Source organism: Dendrobates tinctorius, unplaced genomic scaffold (genome assembly GCF_039654945.1).
Source record: "Dendrobates tinctorius isolate UK_male_01 unplaced genomic scaffold, ASM3965494v1 ptg000139l, whole genome shotgun sequence".
Lineage (NCBI taxonomy): Eukaryota > Metazoa > Chordata > Amphibia > Anura > Dendrobatidae > Dendrobates > Dendrobates tinctorius.
Genome location: NW_027361807.1, coordinates 11,415,689 through 11,436,785, shown reverse-complemented (window position 1 = coordinate 11,436,785; position 21,097 = coordinate 11,415,689). Strand labels below are relative to the sequence as shown.

General features: G+C 40.9%; 1 protein-coding gene across 2 annotated transcripts in view; it reads right to left on the bottom strand.

The window, feature by feature from the left end:
* SLC5A8 (solute carrier family 5 member 8) overlaps window positions 1-21,097 on the bottom strand; it is a 128,647-nt gene that overhangs the window by 32,480 nt on the left and 75,070 nt on the right. For both annotated transcript variants that reach the window (XM_073545023.1, XM_073545022.1), the window contains exons 2-9: window positions 17,936-18,001; window positions 11,188-11,239; window positions 8,917-8,984; window positions 8,320-8,474; window positions 8,069-8,209; window positions 6,398-6,527; window positions 485-573; window positions 240-352 (exon numbers count right to left, since the gene is read on the bottom strand). In XM_073545023.1, the coding sequence (XP_073401124.1) occupies window positions 240-352; window positions 485-573; window positions 6,398-6,527; window positions 8,069-8,209; window positions 8,320-8,474; window positions 8,917-8,984; window positions 11,188-11,239; window positions 17,936-18,001 (814 nt within the window). The remainder of the gene's footprint in view (window positions 1-239; window positions 353-484; window positions 574-6,397; window positions 6,528-8,068; window positions 8,210-8,319; window positions 8,475-8,916; window positions 8,985-11,187; window positions 11,240-17,935; window positions 18,002-21,097) is intronic.

Here is a 21,097-nt window from a genome sequence, read left to right as displayed (position 1 = left end):
TGACAAGTTCCGACGTCTGGGAAAAACAGTACAGTTCGTGCTGTTCCCAGGCACGAGGTGCTGAATCCTGCTCTCATCATTGTTGCCTGGCCTCCCTGCGATCAGCGCGACCAGGCAACGCTGATGAGAGTTGGAGTCAGCACCCGCTGTCTGTGCATTGCGAGTACTAAATAAATACTTTTTTTTAAAAAAAAAAACTCGTGGGGTCTCCCTTATTTTTCTGTCAGTTGTTATCTCACTTGCTCCTTTGGAAATCCACGATAGTTTGGTCTCACTGAGAGATTTGAAATAAGGCTTCACAAGGTCTTCTACTGTAACAGCTGCCAAAGCATTTATACTGGATGACACCGTGCTGAAAAACATATGAAACAGTGGACTTAGTGGTAGTATTTTTTTTTATGTAGTAATAAAAAAAACAGAAGGATGGATGGTGCATCATGTGCAGGTATATATATAAATTACATTGAAAAGGAATGTGTTTTACCTTAAGGTCCCACTGTATGCACATGCTACAAACAATCCAGGAAGTCCTGGATAATCCCGCAAAATGTCAAGGGATAGGTAAGGCATCAGCTGTGGACAAATAAGATAATATATCTAGTATAATCTATACCCTAATGTATAATAAGAATGTTAGATATTGCAATGTATTGGTCATTTTGTATATATGGAGTGATTTAAAAACTTGAAAAGTTTCCATGCCTTTAGGGTTTCTGGACTATTAATCAGACACATAAAAGGTTTGCAAATCCAATGCAATTTTGAGAAAATGGGTTTCTGGATACAACTTTTATGGAAAGTCAGAAAATGAGTAATGGAAACCTCAACTGTTTAAATGTTTTATCCAGGACTATATTGTTATTTAACTAAGAGCCAAAAAAATAACAGGAAGCTAGTTGCTAGTGGTGACCGAACATGCTGGGATAAGGTGTTATCCGAGCATGCTTTTGTGCTAAACGAGTGTCTTTGGCATGCTCGAAAAGTATGCTCGAGTTCCCTCAGCTGCATGTCTCGCGACTGTTCGGTAATCCCTACAAGTGTTGCGTCTGTCAAACAAACAGGCAATCCCTGCTTGTGTTGTCGCTGTCGAACAGCCGCGAGCCATGCAGGTGCAGGGACTCAAACATATTATTCAAGCTCACCAAAGTCACCCAGTTTGCACACGAGCATGCTTGGATAACACCTTATCCAAGCATGTTTGCTCATCACCAAAGGTTGCCAGATCTATCTAGTATTGGTTCACAGCGGTCACTGACCACTACTACTGGTGACTCACCTCCTCCACATCTACAGAGCATCTCTTCTGGGCTCTGTTAACGGGGCATGACGGCCGACATCTTGCTGATTGACAGTCGACTTATCACAGTTATGCAGCAGGAGTTGGCGGTCAATCAGCATGACATCAGCAGTCACACCCCATCAACAGAACAGAGCAGAAGAGAATCCACTGCTGTCACTGTGATGTCAGCGCAAGCTGCAGAATCATCAACAGTTGTTCTGTAATCGCTCTGTGTCAGCAGAGATCAGCGTATGGCAGAACAGGAAGGTTACAGCTACCTGCCTGTTAGCTCTTCGGCCTATAATAAAAAAATAATACTAATATAGTCCTGGATAACTCCTTTAACAGCTTTATGATTTTTAAATGAGATTAATAATGGTTGTTGGAGGAACGTTCTGCCATGCTGAATGCACTTGGGCGCACGAATCATTAAGATCTGCTGCTGGCATCTCCTTTCACAATTGCCAGTAAATGACATCCCAGATGAACTTGATGTGATTCAGGTCTAGAGACAATGGAGGCCATGAGCAAAACACATCTGGGGTACCATTGATTGGAAATTGCAAAGGGAGCTGCCATTAGCAGATCTTGATGATTTGTGTGCCCAAATGCATTCAGCATGACAGAAAATTCTTCAGACAACTATTATTAATGTCACTGATAGCATGCCAAATACATGTAAGTGTGTATTTTTGAGCGTCACTGTTTATAAAAGCAGAGCAAAGCACATAGTGGAATTTCCTTCAGACAAGATATTTTAAACATAATGAAAGGTTCTCAATTAAGATGACTGAGTACTCATGCTTAATTAATTAGGTTACTTTCACACTTGCGTTTTTTTGCGTTGCGCACCATGCGCAGTGCAAACGCACATAACATAAAAAGCGCATCATGCGTTTTTTGCGCGTTTTTTTGCGCTGACGTGCGCATTACTATGCGCACGTCAGCACACCCATAGACTTTAATGGGTGGTTGGGTGAAAAAAAAAAAACGCATTGCGTGCGCATGCGTTTTTTGGGGGCAAGTCGGACACTCAAAAAATGCAACAGAGTGCATTTTGTGCGCCCGAGCGCACACTGCAAAAAACGCATGCGCATACAAACGCGTACAAACGCATGTGTATGCGCACACATGTTAAGAATAGGGAAAAAAAACGCATGCTTTTTTTGCGCAAAAAAACAGCGCAAAAAACGCAAGTGTGAAACCAGCCTAAATAGCAAGTTTTAACAGTTCTATAAAAACTCGCTCTTCTTCAGATAAAATATCAGAAACAGTGATATACAAAAGTGTAAATTAAACATCTCCCTGCCTCTTCTCTCACTTACAATTTTTGAGAGGAAAAACAAAGGCTTGAGAGAGCTTTCCCAAGTTTAAAAAGTGCCTTATTGTGATAAACTAATTGCTTATCATAATATTAGATAAGATAATGTAATAAAATTTTAATTTTTACTTTTTCCCACATTAACTAGGGTTAGGGTTTGGACAAAGGTTAAGATTAGGGTTAGGACTAACATTAGGATTAAACCTGTGACAAGGGTGAAGATGAGTGTCAGGGCTAGGGTTAAAATCAAGATCAGGTTTAGGAATAGAGTTATATTATGGAGGCAAGCACCTTGTTTGGAAAAATGGAACACTCTCACAGCAAACTATGTCTTCCAGAATGATGATGACAGATACCCAAACTCTGATTTTTATTACATCAAGTTTATGCCCTCAAGCATCTACTTCGTGAGCTCATATGGGGGCTGGTTATGGGGTGTACTAGGACTGTTAGAATTTTATGAGATCCCTAACTTTCAGGATATCTTCTCCACTGGAGGTCTCAGGTGGTACATATTGTTGGCATGTTTCTTATCGCAACTTTATCTGTCTATAGTGATGAATCTTGGCATGTATAGCACCATCCATCAGACCAATATGAAGTTGATGGGTTCTGCTGGCCTTACGTTACGTACATCCCTTTGCAGCGACGCTGAAAATATATCTCTCATAAATATTGGATTGATGCAAACCCCAATATTCATGCAAAAAAGAAAAAAGAAAAACCAGCACCAGGTGACTTCCATAAAAAAAAAAAATCTAATTTTGTCTTTTATCAAATCCATTGTTTAGAAAAGGCTAAAACATGACATGTCACTGAATGTCAAAGAGGAAAACATCCCCTGCACGCCTGACGCGTTTTGGACTTTATGTCCTTACTCATAGGAGTATGCTTGCATTTACAATTGGACTCCAGCCACATTGAACCTGGCACCCATGGTCCTGTGATACTCTGGTGAGCACTGTGAAATTCCTTTTCCCCCTTTTTCCAATATTCATCACTGACTTCTGGCTTCAAAAAGTACCGGACCAGTTGTTTGCTCAGAGGAAGCTCTTTCATTGAAAGGGTACTTCTCTGCCTCTGAGTAAACACCACGTTTTGGTATATAGCTCCCAGAGTAGATATCATACTGCAATTACCTGGTCACTGCAGGAGGCCCCTACTTCAATGGAGTTCTTTGTGTTAGTTCGTTCTCAATTGCCTAGTTATGTTTACACTGATGAGCACAAGGGTAACAATGTTTTGAATTTTTGACTTTCAGGCTCCATATTTCACAATCCACTACTGCTTTGAAAATTAGACTACCATAATTTTATAGATAATGATCTTGGCTATCTCATTCATAAATTTGATTTGCAACTATTTAGCATATGATTAGTTATACAGATTCTTGTCATGTCATTGCAATGTTATTGTTTTGCCCCTGGTGGTGGAAAAATCTTTCTCTTTGTGTACCATACAAAATACAACCTGTTCTCACATTCCCGAATAGCTTAGTGTGTATTAGGTTGATTCCCAAACAAGAGGTCAATGGTTTGAATCAAGGAGCAGCCATGAAGAAGATTTCCCAAGAAAAGAGAAAAAGCATCATCAGCTAATCGATCACTGTTTCTCGGCCAAGAAAATTGCCAAACTGCATCATGTGAGTGCTATGACAGTTGAAAGAATACAAAAGCCAAGAAGTGGACATCCAGGCAAAATATCGAAGTCAATAATTCGGTTCATCACAAGGTCTTTCAGTTCTGATGCTAGAAATACAGCAGTGGAGGTGGCTCATATGCTTTGTAATAGTGAGATGACAGACATTCATGCAAGCATGGTGCAACACACATTACATAAGTCTAGAATGGTGGCTCAAAAAAGGGTGAAGAAGCCTCGATTCTAATATCGTAATAAGAAGAAGCGTCAGCTCGAGTTTGCAAAAAAGTACGAGAAGTGAACAGTAGAAGAAAGGAAACAGGTGATTTGGAGTGATGAGACGTAAGTCAATATTTATAGGCTCTGATAAGCATAAATGGGTCTGGAATAAACAAAGGAAAAAGGGGCCAATGTATCAAGAAATTGAAAGAACTGTCAAGATCAGTGGAGGAAGCCTAATGATATCGAGTTGTTTCACAGCCAAAGGAATTGGATACTTAACCAGAATTTATGGTGGTCTCAGTTCTGAGCTATATGCGAGTATCCTACAAGGCGAGTTACATCATAGTGTAGAATACTATGGGTATGAAAAGAACGACAATCCCCAGACCTCAACCCAATCGAACACTTGTGGGCAGAATTGAAGAAAAATCTGTATACATAACCAAAGGAGTCGACCAGTATGCACCAACTTTGGGAACGTGTAGAAGAGACCTGGAATGAGATTTCAGTCGAGACATGTTTGAATCTGATCAAGGGCATGCTCAGAAGGATTAAGCAAGGTTGAAAGCCAAAGTTGGAATTAGAAAATACTTACAAAATAATAACAATTTAAATTTTTAGGAGAAAAACAGTAGCAATGCAAAGACATGACACAAATCTGCATAACTAATCATATACTAAATAGCTGCAAATCAAATTTATGTATGAGATTGCCATGATGATTGTCTTTAAAATGATGGTAGTCAAAACATTCTTAGGGCCCCGACACACATAGCGATGCACCAGCGATCCCGACAATGATATTACCTTGTCAGGATCGCTGGTGTGTCACTACATGATCGATGGTGAGCTGCCCAATAGGCAGCTTCACCAGCGATCAGCACCAGCGACACCGAGCGGGCGTGTCGCTGTGTAGGTTAGTTACCAGCGCGCTGATGCAGGGAGCTGGTAACCAAGGTACACATCGGGTTTCTAAGCGATGCGTGGCACTTAGAAACCTGATGTGTACCTTGGTTACCAGCTCCCTGCATCAGCGCGCTGGTAACTAAGGTACACATCGGGTTTCTAAGCACCGCGCGCCGCTTAGAAACCCGACGTTTACCTTGGTTACCAACTAGCTGATCGCTGGTCGTTGCTCTCCCGCCTGCCACACACGATGCGTGCTGGCCAGCGGGAGACCAACGACCCAAAAAAGGTCCTGACCTTTCATGAACAATCAGAGATACCCGGCAGGGAGGTCGGTCGCTGACAGCTGTCACACACAGCGATCTCGATGGTGAGATCACTGTTGCATCACAAAACTTGTGACTCAGCAGCGATCTCGCTAGCGAGATCGCTGTGTGTGACGGGGGCTTTACCCTTTTGTTCATCACTTTAGTTTCTCGCTTACCCAGCTATAATTAATCCCATATGGTCAATGTAGAGTCCTACTTCAATGGAGGATGAAATGTCAGCTGTTTCTCTCTTCCCAGCTACAAGTAATCCCATATGTTCAATGTGAAAGTGATATGTCCCCTCTCCTGAGAGGTCTTATGGATTTTAATTTTACTCTATGACAGTTAGACTAATAACTCTTGGCCAGAACTGTATTTTCATTTTCAAGCATATGATTACAAAGAGAAGAGTGCTTGGAGGGGAGGGGAAAACTGACGAGTAGACGTCATTTTTTGTGGGGAAAAAGGCATTCCTGAGACGCTGGAATGTAGAAACTGACTATTTGTATACAGCAGTGTGGAAACAGACTACAAAGGCAGCGATGGGGCAGCTTAGCCAATGAAAGACAAGCAGCTACTGTCACATGGGTTTTCTTCTAATTCCTCCCACAATATTTACTGGTCAGTATGACATGAAGGGGGCTCAAGCAAACAAGAAAGTAGACCCTTGCTAATGAATTAAGTAAAAATAACATATTTGTCCGTTATTTTATTACTTCTTACCTGGTCAGGGGCTGATATAAATTTGGCAGTCCAAGGGTCACAGTCCTTATATATAGAATACATAGCGAGCCCACTAAGCACAGCACAGGAGAGAATAGCCCAGAGTCCAAGTAGATTCACATACAGTGACCTAAGAAAATTTGTAATATATAAGGCCTAGGTAAGTGTGGAAAACTATTAGCTACATACTGTATATTATTCATCATCAAACTCATTAATCATACCAGATATTATAATTTGGATGCATGGAAATATATAATTCCATTCTAATGAGCGCTAATTGGAAATTATTATTTTACATTCTTTTTTGCCCTTTCTGGTAGAACTTTTAAGTGGGTAGACTATGATTGTGGAAAGGTTAATTTAATCACTTTACGACATGCGGGACAGGCACACAGTGTGAGCTTGCCCCCTATTCAGTAAATAATGGCTGTGTGTTAGAGCCAAAACCTGTCTCAAATAGCTGGAGGTGGCACAAATCACCGCTCCTCATTGTGAACCTGTTAAATGCAGCTGTCAAACTCTCACAGCATTATTAACAATGCACCGGCATGCAGGTATGACATACTACGCGCCCATCTGTGTTCCAGTAACATGATCGTGGGTTACCGATGGGTTGCCATTTCAGCCAGGGATCAGTTGAAGATCTCCATGCTTGACATTACAGAGCTCCATTGAAACCCTGTATGTGACCGTGATTTTTACTATATCTAGTAATTCTATGACATTCCGATGTACAGCACAAGTGATCAGATAATAGCAGATTCAAGTCCCCTAAAGGAACTAACAAAGAAAGTGAAAAGTAAAAATTTAAGGGATTTAAAGAAAAAAATAAATAAAAAAAACAAAAGTTCTAATTAAAAAAGTTAAAAAAAAATACACATCATTGCGTTCAGAAAAGTCTGATCTATCAAAATAAAAAATAATTAACTCGATTGGTAAACACCGTATGCAGAAAAAAAATAAGAATAACAAAATTACAGTTTTCGGTCTCTGTAATATCACAAAAAATGCTGTAACAAGCGAGGAAAACGTCAACTGTATACCAAAATGGTATTATTAAAACAGTTGTCTCGCTCACAAAAAATATCATCACACATAATAATAATAATCTTTATTTTTATATAGTGCTAACATATTCCGCAGCGCTTTACAGATTGCACACATTATCATCACTGTCTCCGATGGGGGGCTCACAATTTTAATTCCCTATCAGTATGTCTTTGTCTATGTCCATTGCCAGAAAAATTAAAACGTTACGAGTCTCGGGAAAAAGCGACACAACCCCTCAAAAATCTTTTTCAAAATTCTGTTGTTTTTTTACCACTAAAATAAAAAAAAAACTGGACATGTTAGGTATCCCTGTAATCGTACCGATGAGCAGAATCATACTGCAAGGTTATGTTTGTCACAAAACATACATCGTAAAAATAATTCCATAAAAACAATGTCAGAATTGGGTCTTTTTTTACAATTTCTCCACACTTAATTTTTTTCACTTAATTTTTTTTTCCCGTTTTCCAGTAAACTATGTGGCAAAATGAAAGGCGTCATTCAAAAGTACAACTTTGCAAAAAACAAGCCCTCGTATGTCTATGTGGACAGAAAAATTTAAAAAGTTATAACTTTGGGAAGAAAAAACGAAAACACGGAAATTGGCTGCATACTCACATTTTAGCGTGGAATCTGGTTTTACAAGCAATATATCTCTGTACTTGTGCCTGATTGACACCATAGATTCCAGTCCATGTAAAGGTTCCTCCAATTACAATTGTCCAAAAGGAATGCCGCTGCAGTGGATTGGGGTTGAAGCTAGAGAAAATCAAAAATCTAGATTAAACTCTGATCTGTTATTCTCTATTGAGATTACAACCAAGTAAAGACATGCAGTAAAATACAGGTAATGCATACTGTATACTTACTCCCAAAAATTTAGTCTTCCTCCATAATAAGAATCATTCAAAATGGGTTCAATTCCACCTTGGACGACCACAGCTCGAATAATTACAGATGAAAATCCTGCAACCATGATCCCGACCTGGAACACATCTGTCCATACAACTGCTTTAAGGCCACCCTGCAACACAGTAAAAAGACATTAAAGTAGGAATATAGAATACTACAGCAGTATAGTTTATCAGCACCTGTAAATGTGAGCTAGTCCGACAGTACATGACCGATTAATTGGGCACCTATGCCCAGAAACTAGTGGTCATGCTGATACATGGAAGTTCTATGATAACAGAAAGATTAAGCCATTTATCAGATATTATTAAAAAAATCATAAAATAGATGCTTGTTATATATTGTAGTGTTCTGGGTCAATTTAGCCAACAGTTACCAAGTGATTTATTTGCACTGGGTTCTGATTTTGCTATAATATGGTTTTAACAATTTTTAGAATGTCTGACTTCACAGTTAAATTATCACAAGACTAAAATAAAAAAAAATACATAAAACATGAAAACTCCGACATTCTAACTATTGTTTTTGAATAGTAAAATGACAGCATTACTAACCAGTGTGCAGTAGAAGGTACAGACTACCCCCGTGGCCACAACTGCACCCCACAAATCAAATTTAGTCACTGAAATAGATAAAAATATTGAAAAGGATTAAAATTAGTTTAGCCTGCACACAAAAGTACTGATACAGACGTGCCCATAAATTAAACTAAAGCTGACTGTTCACTTAGCTGTCCACTGAAGGCTATCCTTTCCGTTTCCCATACTCAACACATGTACGTTCAACCTGGCCAAGTGTGCATGTGTTCTGAATGGAGAAATGAGGTGTAACAGTATGAGCTACTGTATCTGTTCTGATGACTTATTCCACCTAGACTGAGAACCATTCCCTGGAATACTATTGCTTCCTTTAGCTACTGCCGTGAATTTTTAGAATCTATAGTATTGTGGTGGCATTTCTCTTACCTTGTCATAGGACATCAGGACACGTAATGTTTAAACTGATAAAGATGCTGAAAAAATTCAATCAATACGAAAATCCATAATAGAGCCTTGTTCTAATAAGAGCAGCCATTCACCTACTACATCTCCCATGTAGTGTGCTAGAAAAACATGCCACGTTACATTGTTTTAATGTATTTTATTTGGCAGCTACGGTATTTTATTAGATTTAGATATGTGTGATAGATATTCCTAGCAACAGTACTGTATTTTATTTAATATGTTTACTATATGGTAAAAACTGACCTGGCAAAATGATTCTCTAGTACATATACCTAGTTTTTTTTTTTGTTTTATTTAAGTGGTAGAAAAAAATTTGGAAATTCATAAGAAAAAAAAATTCATTTGTGTCGCCATTTTCCGAGACCCGTAGCGGTTTAATTTTTTGGGATATGGGGCTGTGTGAGGTCCCATATTTTGGACCATGAGCAGATGCTTTTACTGATACCACATTGGGGTAGATACGACGTTTTGATCGCATCTTATTACATTTCACTGCAATGTTGCTGTAGCCAAAAAAAGTTATTCTAGTTTTTAGTTTTTTTTCTTATTACACTTTTTACCAATTGGATTATTTTATCTTAAATTTTGATAGATCAGACTTTAACGAAAGCAGTAGTGATGAGTGAATGTGCTCGCCACTACTCGTGTCAATGCATAAGAAAACAGAATGGGAGCACAAAATGAATAATATGAAGTGTATTTTCCTGTGCCCATCCAGTACCTGGGTTCAACGGCATATTGGGGTGCATATGACTTGGTAGCAGGGCAGGCCTTGCATTCAATCCATAAGAAAATAGAACGGGAGTACAAAATGAATACTGTGAAGGGGATTTTCCTGAGCCCTTACATTGGGCTTGTTGTTCTGTCCGAGTATTCCAATTTGCTCGACCCGAGCAACGAGCACCCGAGCATTTTGAGTGCTCGCCCATCACTAGAAAGCAGCAATACCAAATATGTGTATTTTTAGTTTTATTTTTAATGGGGCAAAAGGGGGTGTGATTTTGTGGATGGGTTTCATATTTTTAAAACCTTTTTTTTCTCACTTTTTACTATATTTGTTGGTTTCCTCAGGAGACTTTAAGATGCGATCGTCCAAACGCTTGTGCTATACATAGCAGTGCTATGTATAGCTAGAATCATGATCTCCTATGAAAAGATTTCATAGGATCATAATAACAGGCACGAGGGTCTTCAGCAGACACCAGGCTGTCATTGCAACCCTTTGGTGTCCCTCAATCATGATTTGTGGTGTTGTTTCGATAAAGTCATTGTTTTATCAGCAGGAGATTATCACTACAGGACTAGATCTCTCTCCTGCCTCCTAGTCAACTACTCTCTGCAACTCCGCCTGCACCATTGTTTCACAGCTTTCTACATATGCACCCCGTTCACCGAAAGCTGCTAATTAGTGATGTGGGTGGGGTTGTAAAGGCTCAGCATTCTGACCACTGCTGGATCTGCAGCATTTATCAAAATAACAGAATGCAGACCAGCAAGTGACAAATTGCTGCAATCAGGGTCTCAGCACCTACCTTATGCAGATTACATAACAAAATCTAGTGACAGATCCCCTTTAATAAATCATGAAGTTAGACCTAGTAAAGTCACTATTAATCTACATTCGCGAGACATAAATCAGGCTCCCAGAGAAGGACATCAGCACATAGTTTTCGATCTGGAGCTACTGTTAATGGTCCAGCAATGGTGCGTTTATAGGAATGCCATTACTATTAGTCTAGAGATACATAAATCAAAATGGAATGATGCCTAAAGGACTATAAAGATCTATTCATTATATTTCTCATCTGTCTTCTTTCTTACCTTGATTCAGTGCCAAAGCTGGAGCATAAATGACAATTCCTGTATAAAGAATCTAATAAAAAATAAGAATAACAAGTATTTACATGCATAAAAAATGCAAAATACATAATTAAACAAGTGATTATTATATTGACATAAAAATAGGGTACACTTATCCAGTAAAGCTTTGTATCTTTATTACAAACCTTCCTCGTCTGCCCATTGGGACACACCTCAGTGGGCAAGCAGATGCTGGTAAATAATTTTAGCACTTCTGCCTGTCTCTCCAGATAGGAGACTGTGCTGACATGTAAAATTATATCATATGACAGTATCTGGAGGTGGTTTAAGAATACTGCTTTCACATACTGTATATTAAAATTTGAGAGTCCTCAGTGGTTGATGCCTTTTAATGGCTAACTGAAAAGATGTTAACAAATTGTGAGCTTTTGAGACTACTCAAGTCTCAGTAACAGGACACAGGACTAATGCAATAAGACAAGTGGCGTGAAACAGAATTATCAATGTGGACAGGAGAAAACAGTTGTGGCCATAAATATTGTAACAGTTCATAGATAAGGAGTATGAAAGTTTTATTGTCGTGTGTTTGCAGCGATGAGGAATCATCTCCTACATTACAAATCTAAATAAGATAGCAACCGGGTGCCTCTAGTAGTCACCTATGATCTCCAAATCTGGAGGTGTTAAGGGGAGCTGCACAGAAACTACACCCTTTATTACAAAAAGATGCCAGATTACAATCTATATTTCCAGATCCTCCACTTCTGTATTTTAAGCAACCCTCAAGTCTAAGAAGCATAATTGTCAGAAGCTTGCTGTGCTAGCCAACAGCTACAGGAACCTTTCCCTGCAACCAGAAAAAAATGTAACACCTGTCCATTTATAATGACCACAGACAAGACAAAGATCCCCAACTCACATCAGAGCTACGAGATCCCAGGTACTTTAAGCTTCATCACATCTAATGTGGTGTACTTACGATAATTATATGTACCAAATGTCTAACTGGGGGTCTGTATGTAGGGGAGACAGGGCAAAAAACTTAGAACAAGGATAAATTCTCAACACCACTAAATAAAAGAAAAAAGAATAGATCTACCTGTGGTCAAACATTTTTGTATCCCTGATCACAGTGTAAGGAGGCCATGGTGGCAATCATGGCAACGGGCTGTTCTGTTCCAACACCCTGGTGCCACACAGATGAACTACAATGCCCCTCCTGCTGTGTGTGCAGTAAAACAGTCATGTCAATTGCTGGAGTCCTTTCGTCATCCGTAACTCCAGCTTCAACTCCATGGTTTTCACAAAGCACTCCAGACTCCATATTCATGATCAACAATTCAACTTTACTTAATGACAGAGTTTGCATTACAAGGGCGACACATTTCCTTTGCAAGGGCAATTGTTATGATTGGGTCACCGAGGAGGAAAACAAGACCAAGCACAGCCACAGAAAACCGGAGAGGTTGGTAACTAAGTGGATTGCAGACCCCTGATTCTGTCCACACAACTAGCAGTAGCCGTGGAGCGTACCTACGATGATTCTAGGCGCCTCAACACAGCCAGAGGACTAAATAAGCCTAAAGCAAGAAAAAGGGAAAACTAAACTGCCCCAGAGCAGACCCCAAAGGAATAGATAGCCCCCAAACATATATTGTCGGTGAGATAAGATGAAAACACAAACACAGGTAGGAAAATAGGCTGAGCAAACGATGGGGCCCACACTAACTAGAAAGGACAGGAAAGGAAAGATACTGTCTGCAATCACGCCCAAAATCCCTGCAAAAATGTCCAACACTTCTGATAGCAAAAAAAACCCTGAAGTCACTAGACTTCACCCACTATATCAGCACTCTGGCATATTCTGAGAACAGAGCAAAAAGAGGCCAATCTAATAAGGGACAAAAAGCAAACTGGCACAAACAGTAACATAAGGATGGAAATTCAGCACAGCCCCAGCCGGGGCTGGCTGACCACACAAAACTGAATAGACAAAACCAAATCAAATGTGAACAATAGCAAAGAACACTTAGGTTGAGAATGCAGGGACTGAACTGTAAACTAAGACCTCAGGAGGCAGGAAAAATCACCAGCAGGGATACAGGGAGTCGGCTGTCTTAAATCTAGTCAGAGACTCCAGATGTCCAATCGTCATCCTCATTATCTGGTGGCAGGTCTCTGTTAATTAGATCAGCTTCATTACCCCCTGCAACCACTAGAGGGAGCCCGGAAAGAGAACTCACGACTCTTCTGTCAATACAACCAGCTCCACCACCCTCACCAGCAACCAGAGGTAGACCAGAAAGTGAATTCACAACAGGCAATCCTGATGCTTTCCCTGGAAGTCTCTGCTTCTTCCGGCCATCTCAGCCCCTCTGGACAATCTCTGTCCCACTTTTGGACAATCCCTGTCCCACTTCTGGGCAATCTCCATCCCATAGGTGTGCCAGTCCCACCAGCTTCCTACCATTCCCTGGTCCGGCTTCAGTATGAAAAAGTACCAGGTTCGCCATCTCACCTCCACCTGCCCCGGTCGAAGACCCCGGATCCTCTTAGGGTTTGTCTCTCAGCCTGGGCCCTTCCTGCTGTAGCAGCCTTATTTCTTATGCTAACTAATCCTAATCTGGTAATCTTATTCCCTATCTCTAATGTTCCCTCTCTATTCTAATCCCACTAGTGTAGTATACTACCTTCTATTCTATCACTACTTCTACACATATTAAATACATCACAATACAGTGCATAAACAATACAGCACATTACACTAACATTAGCAAACAACAGGGTGCCGCACGTAAGACAGGTGTGCAATATCCACGGGGGGGGGACACACCTGACGGACCCTGTATCCGCCTTACATCAGCATCATGGACATGAAATTACTAGCATTAAAAGGTAACTTGAAATCTCAGAGAGACAGAAGGATCTGGGAGTATAAACTCATGACAACCTTTGACACACTCATTGCAGGAATGAATGTATTGCATGGGTTTATGTCTTTCTATACCAACTAAGGAATGTGCTCCTCAGACCATTTGGGGGCATCACATCACAATTATGGACCACTCTTCAATCACAACACTCCTTATCTATGAACAGTTCCAATATTTACAGCGACAACTGTTTTCTCCCGGTCCCACGTCTATAGTTCTGCTCCACGTCACTTATCTTAACTATTGCATTATTTCTGTGTCCTGTTGTGCATAAATATGTGACTCTTCAGATTTTGTGTTATTCTATGCCTGATGGAGAGACCCGAGTAGTTGTGATCATCTTTTCACTTAGCCATTAAAAAGGTATCAACCACCGAGGACTCTCAAATTTTAATATTTTTCTATCTATTGGCTAACATGGCACAAAGATATATATTTTTCCTGCTTTCACATATGTCACTTGAGGAACAGCGGTAGTTTATAATGATAAAGATGACAGGTTATCATACTTCATTTACGAATCACTTGACAGACCCTCCCCTTTTGTTCTTTTTTATTTGAGAATTAAAGTGAACCTGACATCTGATGCGTGCTGTTGGAGCCACGGGCAGCATGTACCAGACACTGGCTTTATTATCTCAGCTAGTCTTGTTTAACTCTGAAATGTTGCAGTGCTTTAGAGAATAACATACTTTTCACAAACAGAGTAACCAGGCCACGCAAGCAGACGAGTCGGACAGGCATTGTACAGGTGGATCCCAAGAAGCTGCTCCCTGCCAGCTGACAGTAATATCAGGCCTCTGCCTATACGTACACGTAGACAGAGAACTGTCAATCCAGGGCAGCAGGCAGCAAGAAACCGTCTGTGATCCGCTTGTCCGATTAGTCTGCTGCATGGCTCGGTCCGTGGCGGCTATTAAATGAATGTTTTACTCTGAAACATCGCATTGTTTCAGAGTCAGACATACTTAGCTGAGATCACACAGCCAGTGTCTACTATTTGGATTGTGGAAACTAATAGAAACAACAGCAGCAAAGGCAGCCATACCATTTGTATTGTTGCAGAAACTATATTATGAATACAGTGCCTTGAAAAAGTGAATACTTTTTTTTCCTCGTGAACTTTTCCACATGTTTTAACGTTACACCACAAGCTATGAAGTATAAAGGAAATAATACATGATTTTCTAATTATTTTAAAAATGTAAGTCTGAAAATTGTGATGAGCATTTGTATTCGGCCCCTTTGAAGAAATACTTTGTGGCACCATTTTTCGCTGCAATTACTGCCATAACATAAGTCTTTTGGAGTATGATTACCAGCTTTGCACGTCTAGAGGCTGAAACTTTTGTCCATTTGACCTTTGTAAACTACCTAAAGCTCAGTGAGATTGGATGAAGGCGTCCCTGAACAGCGATTTTCAAGTCTTTCCACAGATTCTCAATGGGATTTAGGTCTGGACTGTGACTGGGCCACATGAATATGCTTGATCTAAACCATTCCATTGTAGCTCTGGCAGTATGTTTAGGGTCGTTGTCCTGCTGGAAGGTGAACCTACGCCCCAATCTCATGTCTTTTGCAGCCTCTAACAGGTTTTCCTCAAGAATTGCCCTTTATTTAGCTCCATCATCTTCCCATCAACTTTGACCAAATGTCACTGCTGAAGAAAAGCATCACCACAGCATGATGCTGCGACCACGTTTGACAATTAGGATGGTGTTTTCAGGGTGATGTGCAGTGTTAGGCTGCTTTTATAGTTACCGTATAGTTCCACGGTGCGCTGTGTGCCTTACGGCCGTGGGGGCCATATTTGCGGCCGTGTTAAAAGATCAAGCTTGCTCGATCTTTTTCACGGCGTATGAACACGGCCCCCATTGAAAAACAATGGGGCCTCAAAAACAAATGGAAGTTTGTTTTTGCGGTGCACCGTGACTTCCGGTCTTGGGAAACGCCGTTTTTTTTTCCAATACTATTTCCATAGTATTGGAAAAATAAAAAATGGCAATCTGCAAGCTTTCTTGTGGTCCGTTATTGTGGCAAACCATAAAAATTGCGGCAATATGGCCCACAAAAATGGGCCGCAATAACGGGCCGCAAAAAAGCGGTAAGTGTAAAAGTAGCCTAAGTTTTCCGCCACACATAGCGTTTTGCATTGAACAAAAAAAGTTCTACTTTGGTATCATGTGACTAGAGCCCCTTCTTCCACATGATAGCTATGTGTCCCCTACATGGCTTTTTGCAAATTGCTAATGGGACTTCTTATGGCTTGCTTTAAAAAATGACTTTCTTCCACTTTTTGTAGCGCATATGACTAATAGTTGTCCTGTGGACATATTCTCCCACCTGAGCTGTGGATCTCTGCAGCTCCTCCAGAGTGACCATGGGCCTCTTGGCTGCTTTTGCTCTAGTTGTTTGGTATGTCAGTACAGCTGGACAGCCATGTCTTAGTAGGTTTTCAGTTGTGCCATATTTCTTCCACTTTAGGATGATGGATTCAACAGTGTTTTGTGAGAGGTTCAAAGCTAACCTAAGCCCCCGTCACACACAGCGAGATCGCTAGCGAGATCGCTGCTGAGTCACAAGTTTTGTGACGCAACAGCGATTTCACCAGCGATATCGCTGTGTGTGACAGGTATCAGCGACCGGCCCCCCTGCCGGGTATCGCTGATCCTGCTCAAAAGCCCTGGACTTTTTTTTGATCGTTGGTCTCCCGCTGGCCAGCATGCATCGCTGCATGTGGCAGGCGGGAGAGCAACGATCAGTGAGCTCCCAGCTCATATCCAAGGTAAACAGCGGGTTTCTAAGCTCCGCCTGGCGCTTAGAAACCCGCAGTGTACCTTAGATACCAGCACGCTGGTGCAGGGAGCTGGTAACCAAGGTAAACAGCGGGTTTCTAAGCGCCGCGCGGCGCTTAGAAACCCGCTGTTTACCTTGTTTACGAGCTCTCTGCACCAGCGCGCTGGTATCTACACAACGACGCGCGCGCTCGTCGTTGCTGGTGCTGATGGCTGGCGAGATCTGCCCTTTTGGCAGCTCACCAGCGATCATGTAGTGACACACCAGCGATCCTGGCAAGTTCATAACGTTGTCGGGATCGCTGGTGAGTCGCTATGTGTGACGGGGCCCCTAACCTTTTATTCTCCTACAGAACTTTATCCCTGACCTGTCTGGTGTGTTCCTTAGTTTTCTTGATTCTGTTTAATCCCTAATGGTTCTCGAACAATCCTCTGAGGCCTTCACAGAACAGCTGTAGTTACACTGAGAATAAATAACACAAGTGGCGCATGTGACGTCTGGAGACAATTGATCCCTCAAGATTTTATTTATGAGTAAAAACAATGCATCATTTCCTTTACACTTCTCAAATACTTGCTACTTTGTGTTGGTAAATCACATAAAATCCTAATAAAATACATTTAAGTTTGTGGGTGTAACGTGAAAAAAGGCACAGTATATTTAATTTGCATGAGAGTGTCATTACTCATTCTAAAAATATTTTGACTTTCATTGACAGGTGGACACTAATAGCAATGTATTAGTGTCATAATATTGATATTGGGAATTGTGCAGTATACAATAATATAAACCGCAACATGTTATATAATACATAACACATTACTGTGGCTATTGATTTAGAAGCAAGTAGGAAAAATTACTGATAGTAATCCAATATATACAGTATATCTAATAAGATATTGCAATTGGAATGTGAAACAATAGTGGTTTAGTCAGAGTGCATTAAAATATAGTGTGCACAACATTAAAAGTTCATTTCAATAATATTTTTACTACATATTGGGCATTACCGTACATACCGTTTGGATGATGAACAAGATGGTGCCAATAAGTCGTACATATTTGTTAAATCTGAGCTCAAGGTACTGTGAAAATAATAAATATGGTTACTTATTACATGGATGCTAATCAATAAATAGCAAATGACTTCTGAATGAAATACTGAATGTAAGAAATTTTACATAGCATGTTATAAAAACCGAGCAAATGATCATTCATCCAACTATGATTAGTTATTATAGCCCATAGCATGGCTCTAGTTACAAAATACAGGTTACAGGTAGCAAGGTTTAATTTTCCGATTACCGGAAGGAATTATTAACCAGCATCTTGAGAAGCTTCTGTAACAGTTAACTACACCAGCGAACATTGGTTTCTCTAGCGATGATTCATCGTAATAACAGATTCATTTCCAGACACACCAATAAAAGGAAAAACTTCTCTTTGTAGTGGTTATGGATCAACTTATCACGTTTATAATCATCAGAGATATTGCGACACAGAAGTGTGAATCATGGTAACAATATTTCAATCCTTTTAAGCCTTCTAATGATTAAAATTCCAGGAGATAAGCAGGCAAATTCGGCAACATTTATTAAAACTAGTGCCATATGCCAGCGATCAGATTACAGATCTCATTTTTCAGAGAATATTTGAAATAGTTTGCTCTGATTATAACAAATATCCACAACAATATAAAGCAAACTGACTCAATATTTTGCTTCAGAGAACTATTCTTAAGGACTTCTGTACATCTAGAGTCTTTAATAAGTTATTCCTACTTCCTACAGTTTTTCATTTCATCCTTTTCACTGTATAGGTTCCATCTCTGGTTTTGGCTTACAAATGCTGATCAAGCTAGTAACATGAGAATACGGCATGAGGTTGTCAACACAAGTGCGCCATTCAGTTACATAATATTTTACAATTTAATGATTCGGCTTAGTCTACAAACTAAGGGGGTTTTTATTGCTGTTAGAAAAGTGGAACCAAACATCACCTGTAATGTAACATAACAAAATCAGATAGTAGTCGTCTTCCCGGGGTCCAGTGACAGCTTTTCACTGCAGCTTTCATCTCACTGTTTTGCCTGCAGCCGTGCCATCACATTGACAGTGCACATCACCGCAGCAGCCAATCACTGATCCCAGCGGCTATGGTAAACGGCATAAGACACTGAGCTCGGTGATGTGACGTGAGCTGCAGCCAAAATTTTAAATGGCTTTGAAAGATTCTAAAAGTAGAAAACCCCTTTAACCCCTTAACGACCGCCGATACGCCTTTTAACGGCGGTTGCTAAGGGTACTTAAACCACAGCGCTGTTAATTAACGGCGCTGTGGAAAAAGTAAACAGCGCCCCCCACAGTCAGATTTCCTCCAGGGTCTCGGCTACCGGAGGCAGCCAAGACCCTGGAGAACATGATTCAGGTCAGTATTTACCGACCCCGGCGTTGCGATCGCCGTTATATAACGGCGACTGCAACAAAAAAAAAACCCGCGATTTTACATTTAATCTCTCTCCCCTCTGATGTGATCGCACATCAGAGGGGAGAGAAAAGGGGTCCCCGGGTCCTCCGATGCCCCCCGATACCTTTTCAGTTCCCCCCGCTCTCCTGGCCCCCCTCCTTCCTCCGGGTGAAAGAAAGTGGCGGGCGCATGCGCAGTGCGCCCGCCAAGATCTGAAGCCTGCACCCAGCAACCAGTGAGAATTTTCTCATTGGCTGCTGGGCTTTGATCACTGTGATATACCCTATCACAGTGACCGAAGCCCCCAATATTAGTAAATATGGCAGCACTTGGGCTGTGCTGTCTCTCTTCTCTCCTTGTAGTTGTTCTGGGAGAAAAGAGAGATAAACTACAGCTCAAGTGCTGTCCTGTCAGCGAAAGAAAATCTGATTTTTCTGCATTCGCAGTGTTATAAAAAAAAAATCAGATTACCCCTCCAAATCCCTGCATCCCCATCCCCATTGTCAGGGGATAATAAAAAAAATATTTTTTTTTTGCATTTTTTTTCTATAATTTAAAAAAAAAAAAAAATTTTTAGGGTTATACATGCTAGGGTTAGGGCTAGTGCTGAGTTAGGGTTATACGTGCTAGGATTATACGCACCACCAGGGTTAGGGTTATACGTGCTACTACGGTTAGGGTATACGTGCTACTAGCGTTAGAGTATACATCCTACTAGTGTTAGGGTTACACATATTAGGGATAGAAGGAAAAAAAAAAGGGGGTTGATTAGGGTTAGTATTCATTAGGCAGGGAAATAAAATGGCGCAGAAAACTTACAGCGCGGAGCTAGCTTACAACCTGCTTTGCTCCGGCAGCTCCGGCAGTGAAACAGAATCTGCCTCTGAAGCTGAGGAGAGTTCAGACAGTGACAACGACTCTTCCTCCACGGGATCCCTCAGCCCGATGGTAGCGGAGTCGGTCGTCACTGCTGAAGCTTCAGAGGCAGGGCCAAGTACCACAGTTCCCCCATCGCTGTGGTATAATGACACCTCATCTTCCCCTCAAATTCCCCCTTTTTCTGCTGTCCCTGGAATAAGAGTAGATGTCACTAATTTTACCCCCATTGAAAATTTCCAAATTTTCATTAGCCCCGAAGTCCTAGAATTGATCATCCACCAGACAAACCTATATGCCCGTCAATATATTTCCCCAAAACCCACTGCCTTTCATTCCCGTTCCTGGATGCCCACCAATGTCCCTGAAATAAAAAAATTTTTAGGCCTTACCCTGAATATGGGTTTAGTAAAAAACCCACACTCCGCTCTTACTGGGCAACAAAAGCTGACCACAGCACCCCTGTATTTGCAGCCATCATGTCCCGAGTCCGTTATGAAGCCCTGATGATATTCCTCCACTTCAGTGACAATTCCCAAGCCCCCCCAAGAACTGACCCCAATTCTGATCGGCTAAATAAATTGAGACCCCTAATTTCCCTCCTGCAAAATTCATTTTTAAATTCCTATACCCCAGAGAAAAATGTGGCAGTCGACGAGTCCTTGATGAGCTACAAGGGCCGTCTGTCATTCCGCCAATTGATCCCCTCCAAGCAATGCCAAATACGGCATCAAACTGTACAAAACATATGAGAGCTCATCAGGGTACACGTCCACCTTCCTAACTTATGAAGTTAGGGACCGCCAAATAAACCCCCCAAATTGCCCCAAGACAATTGG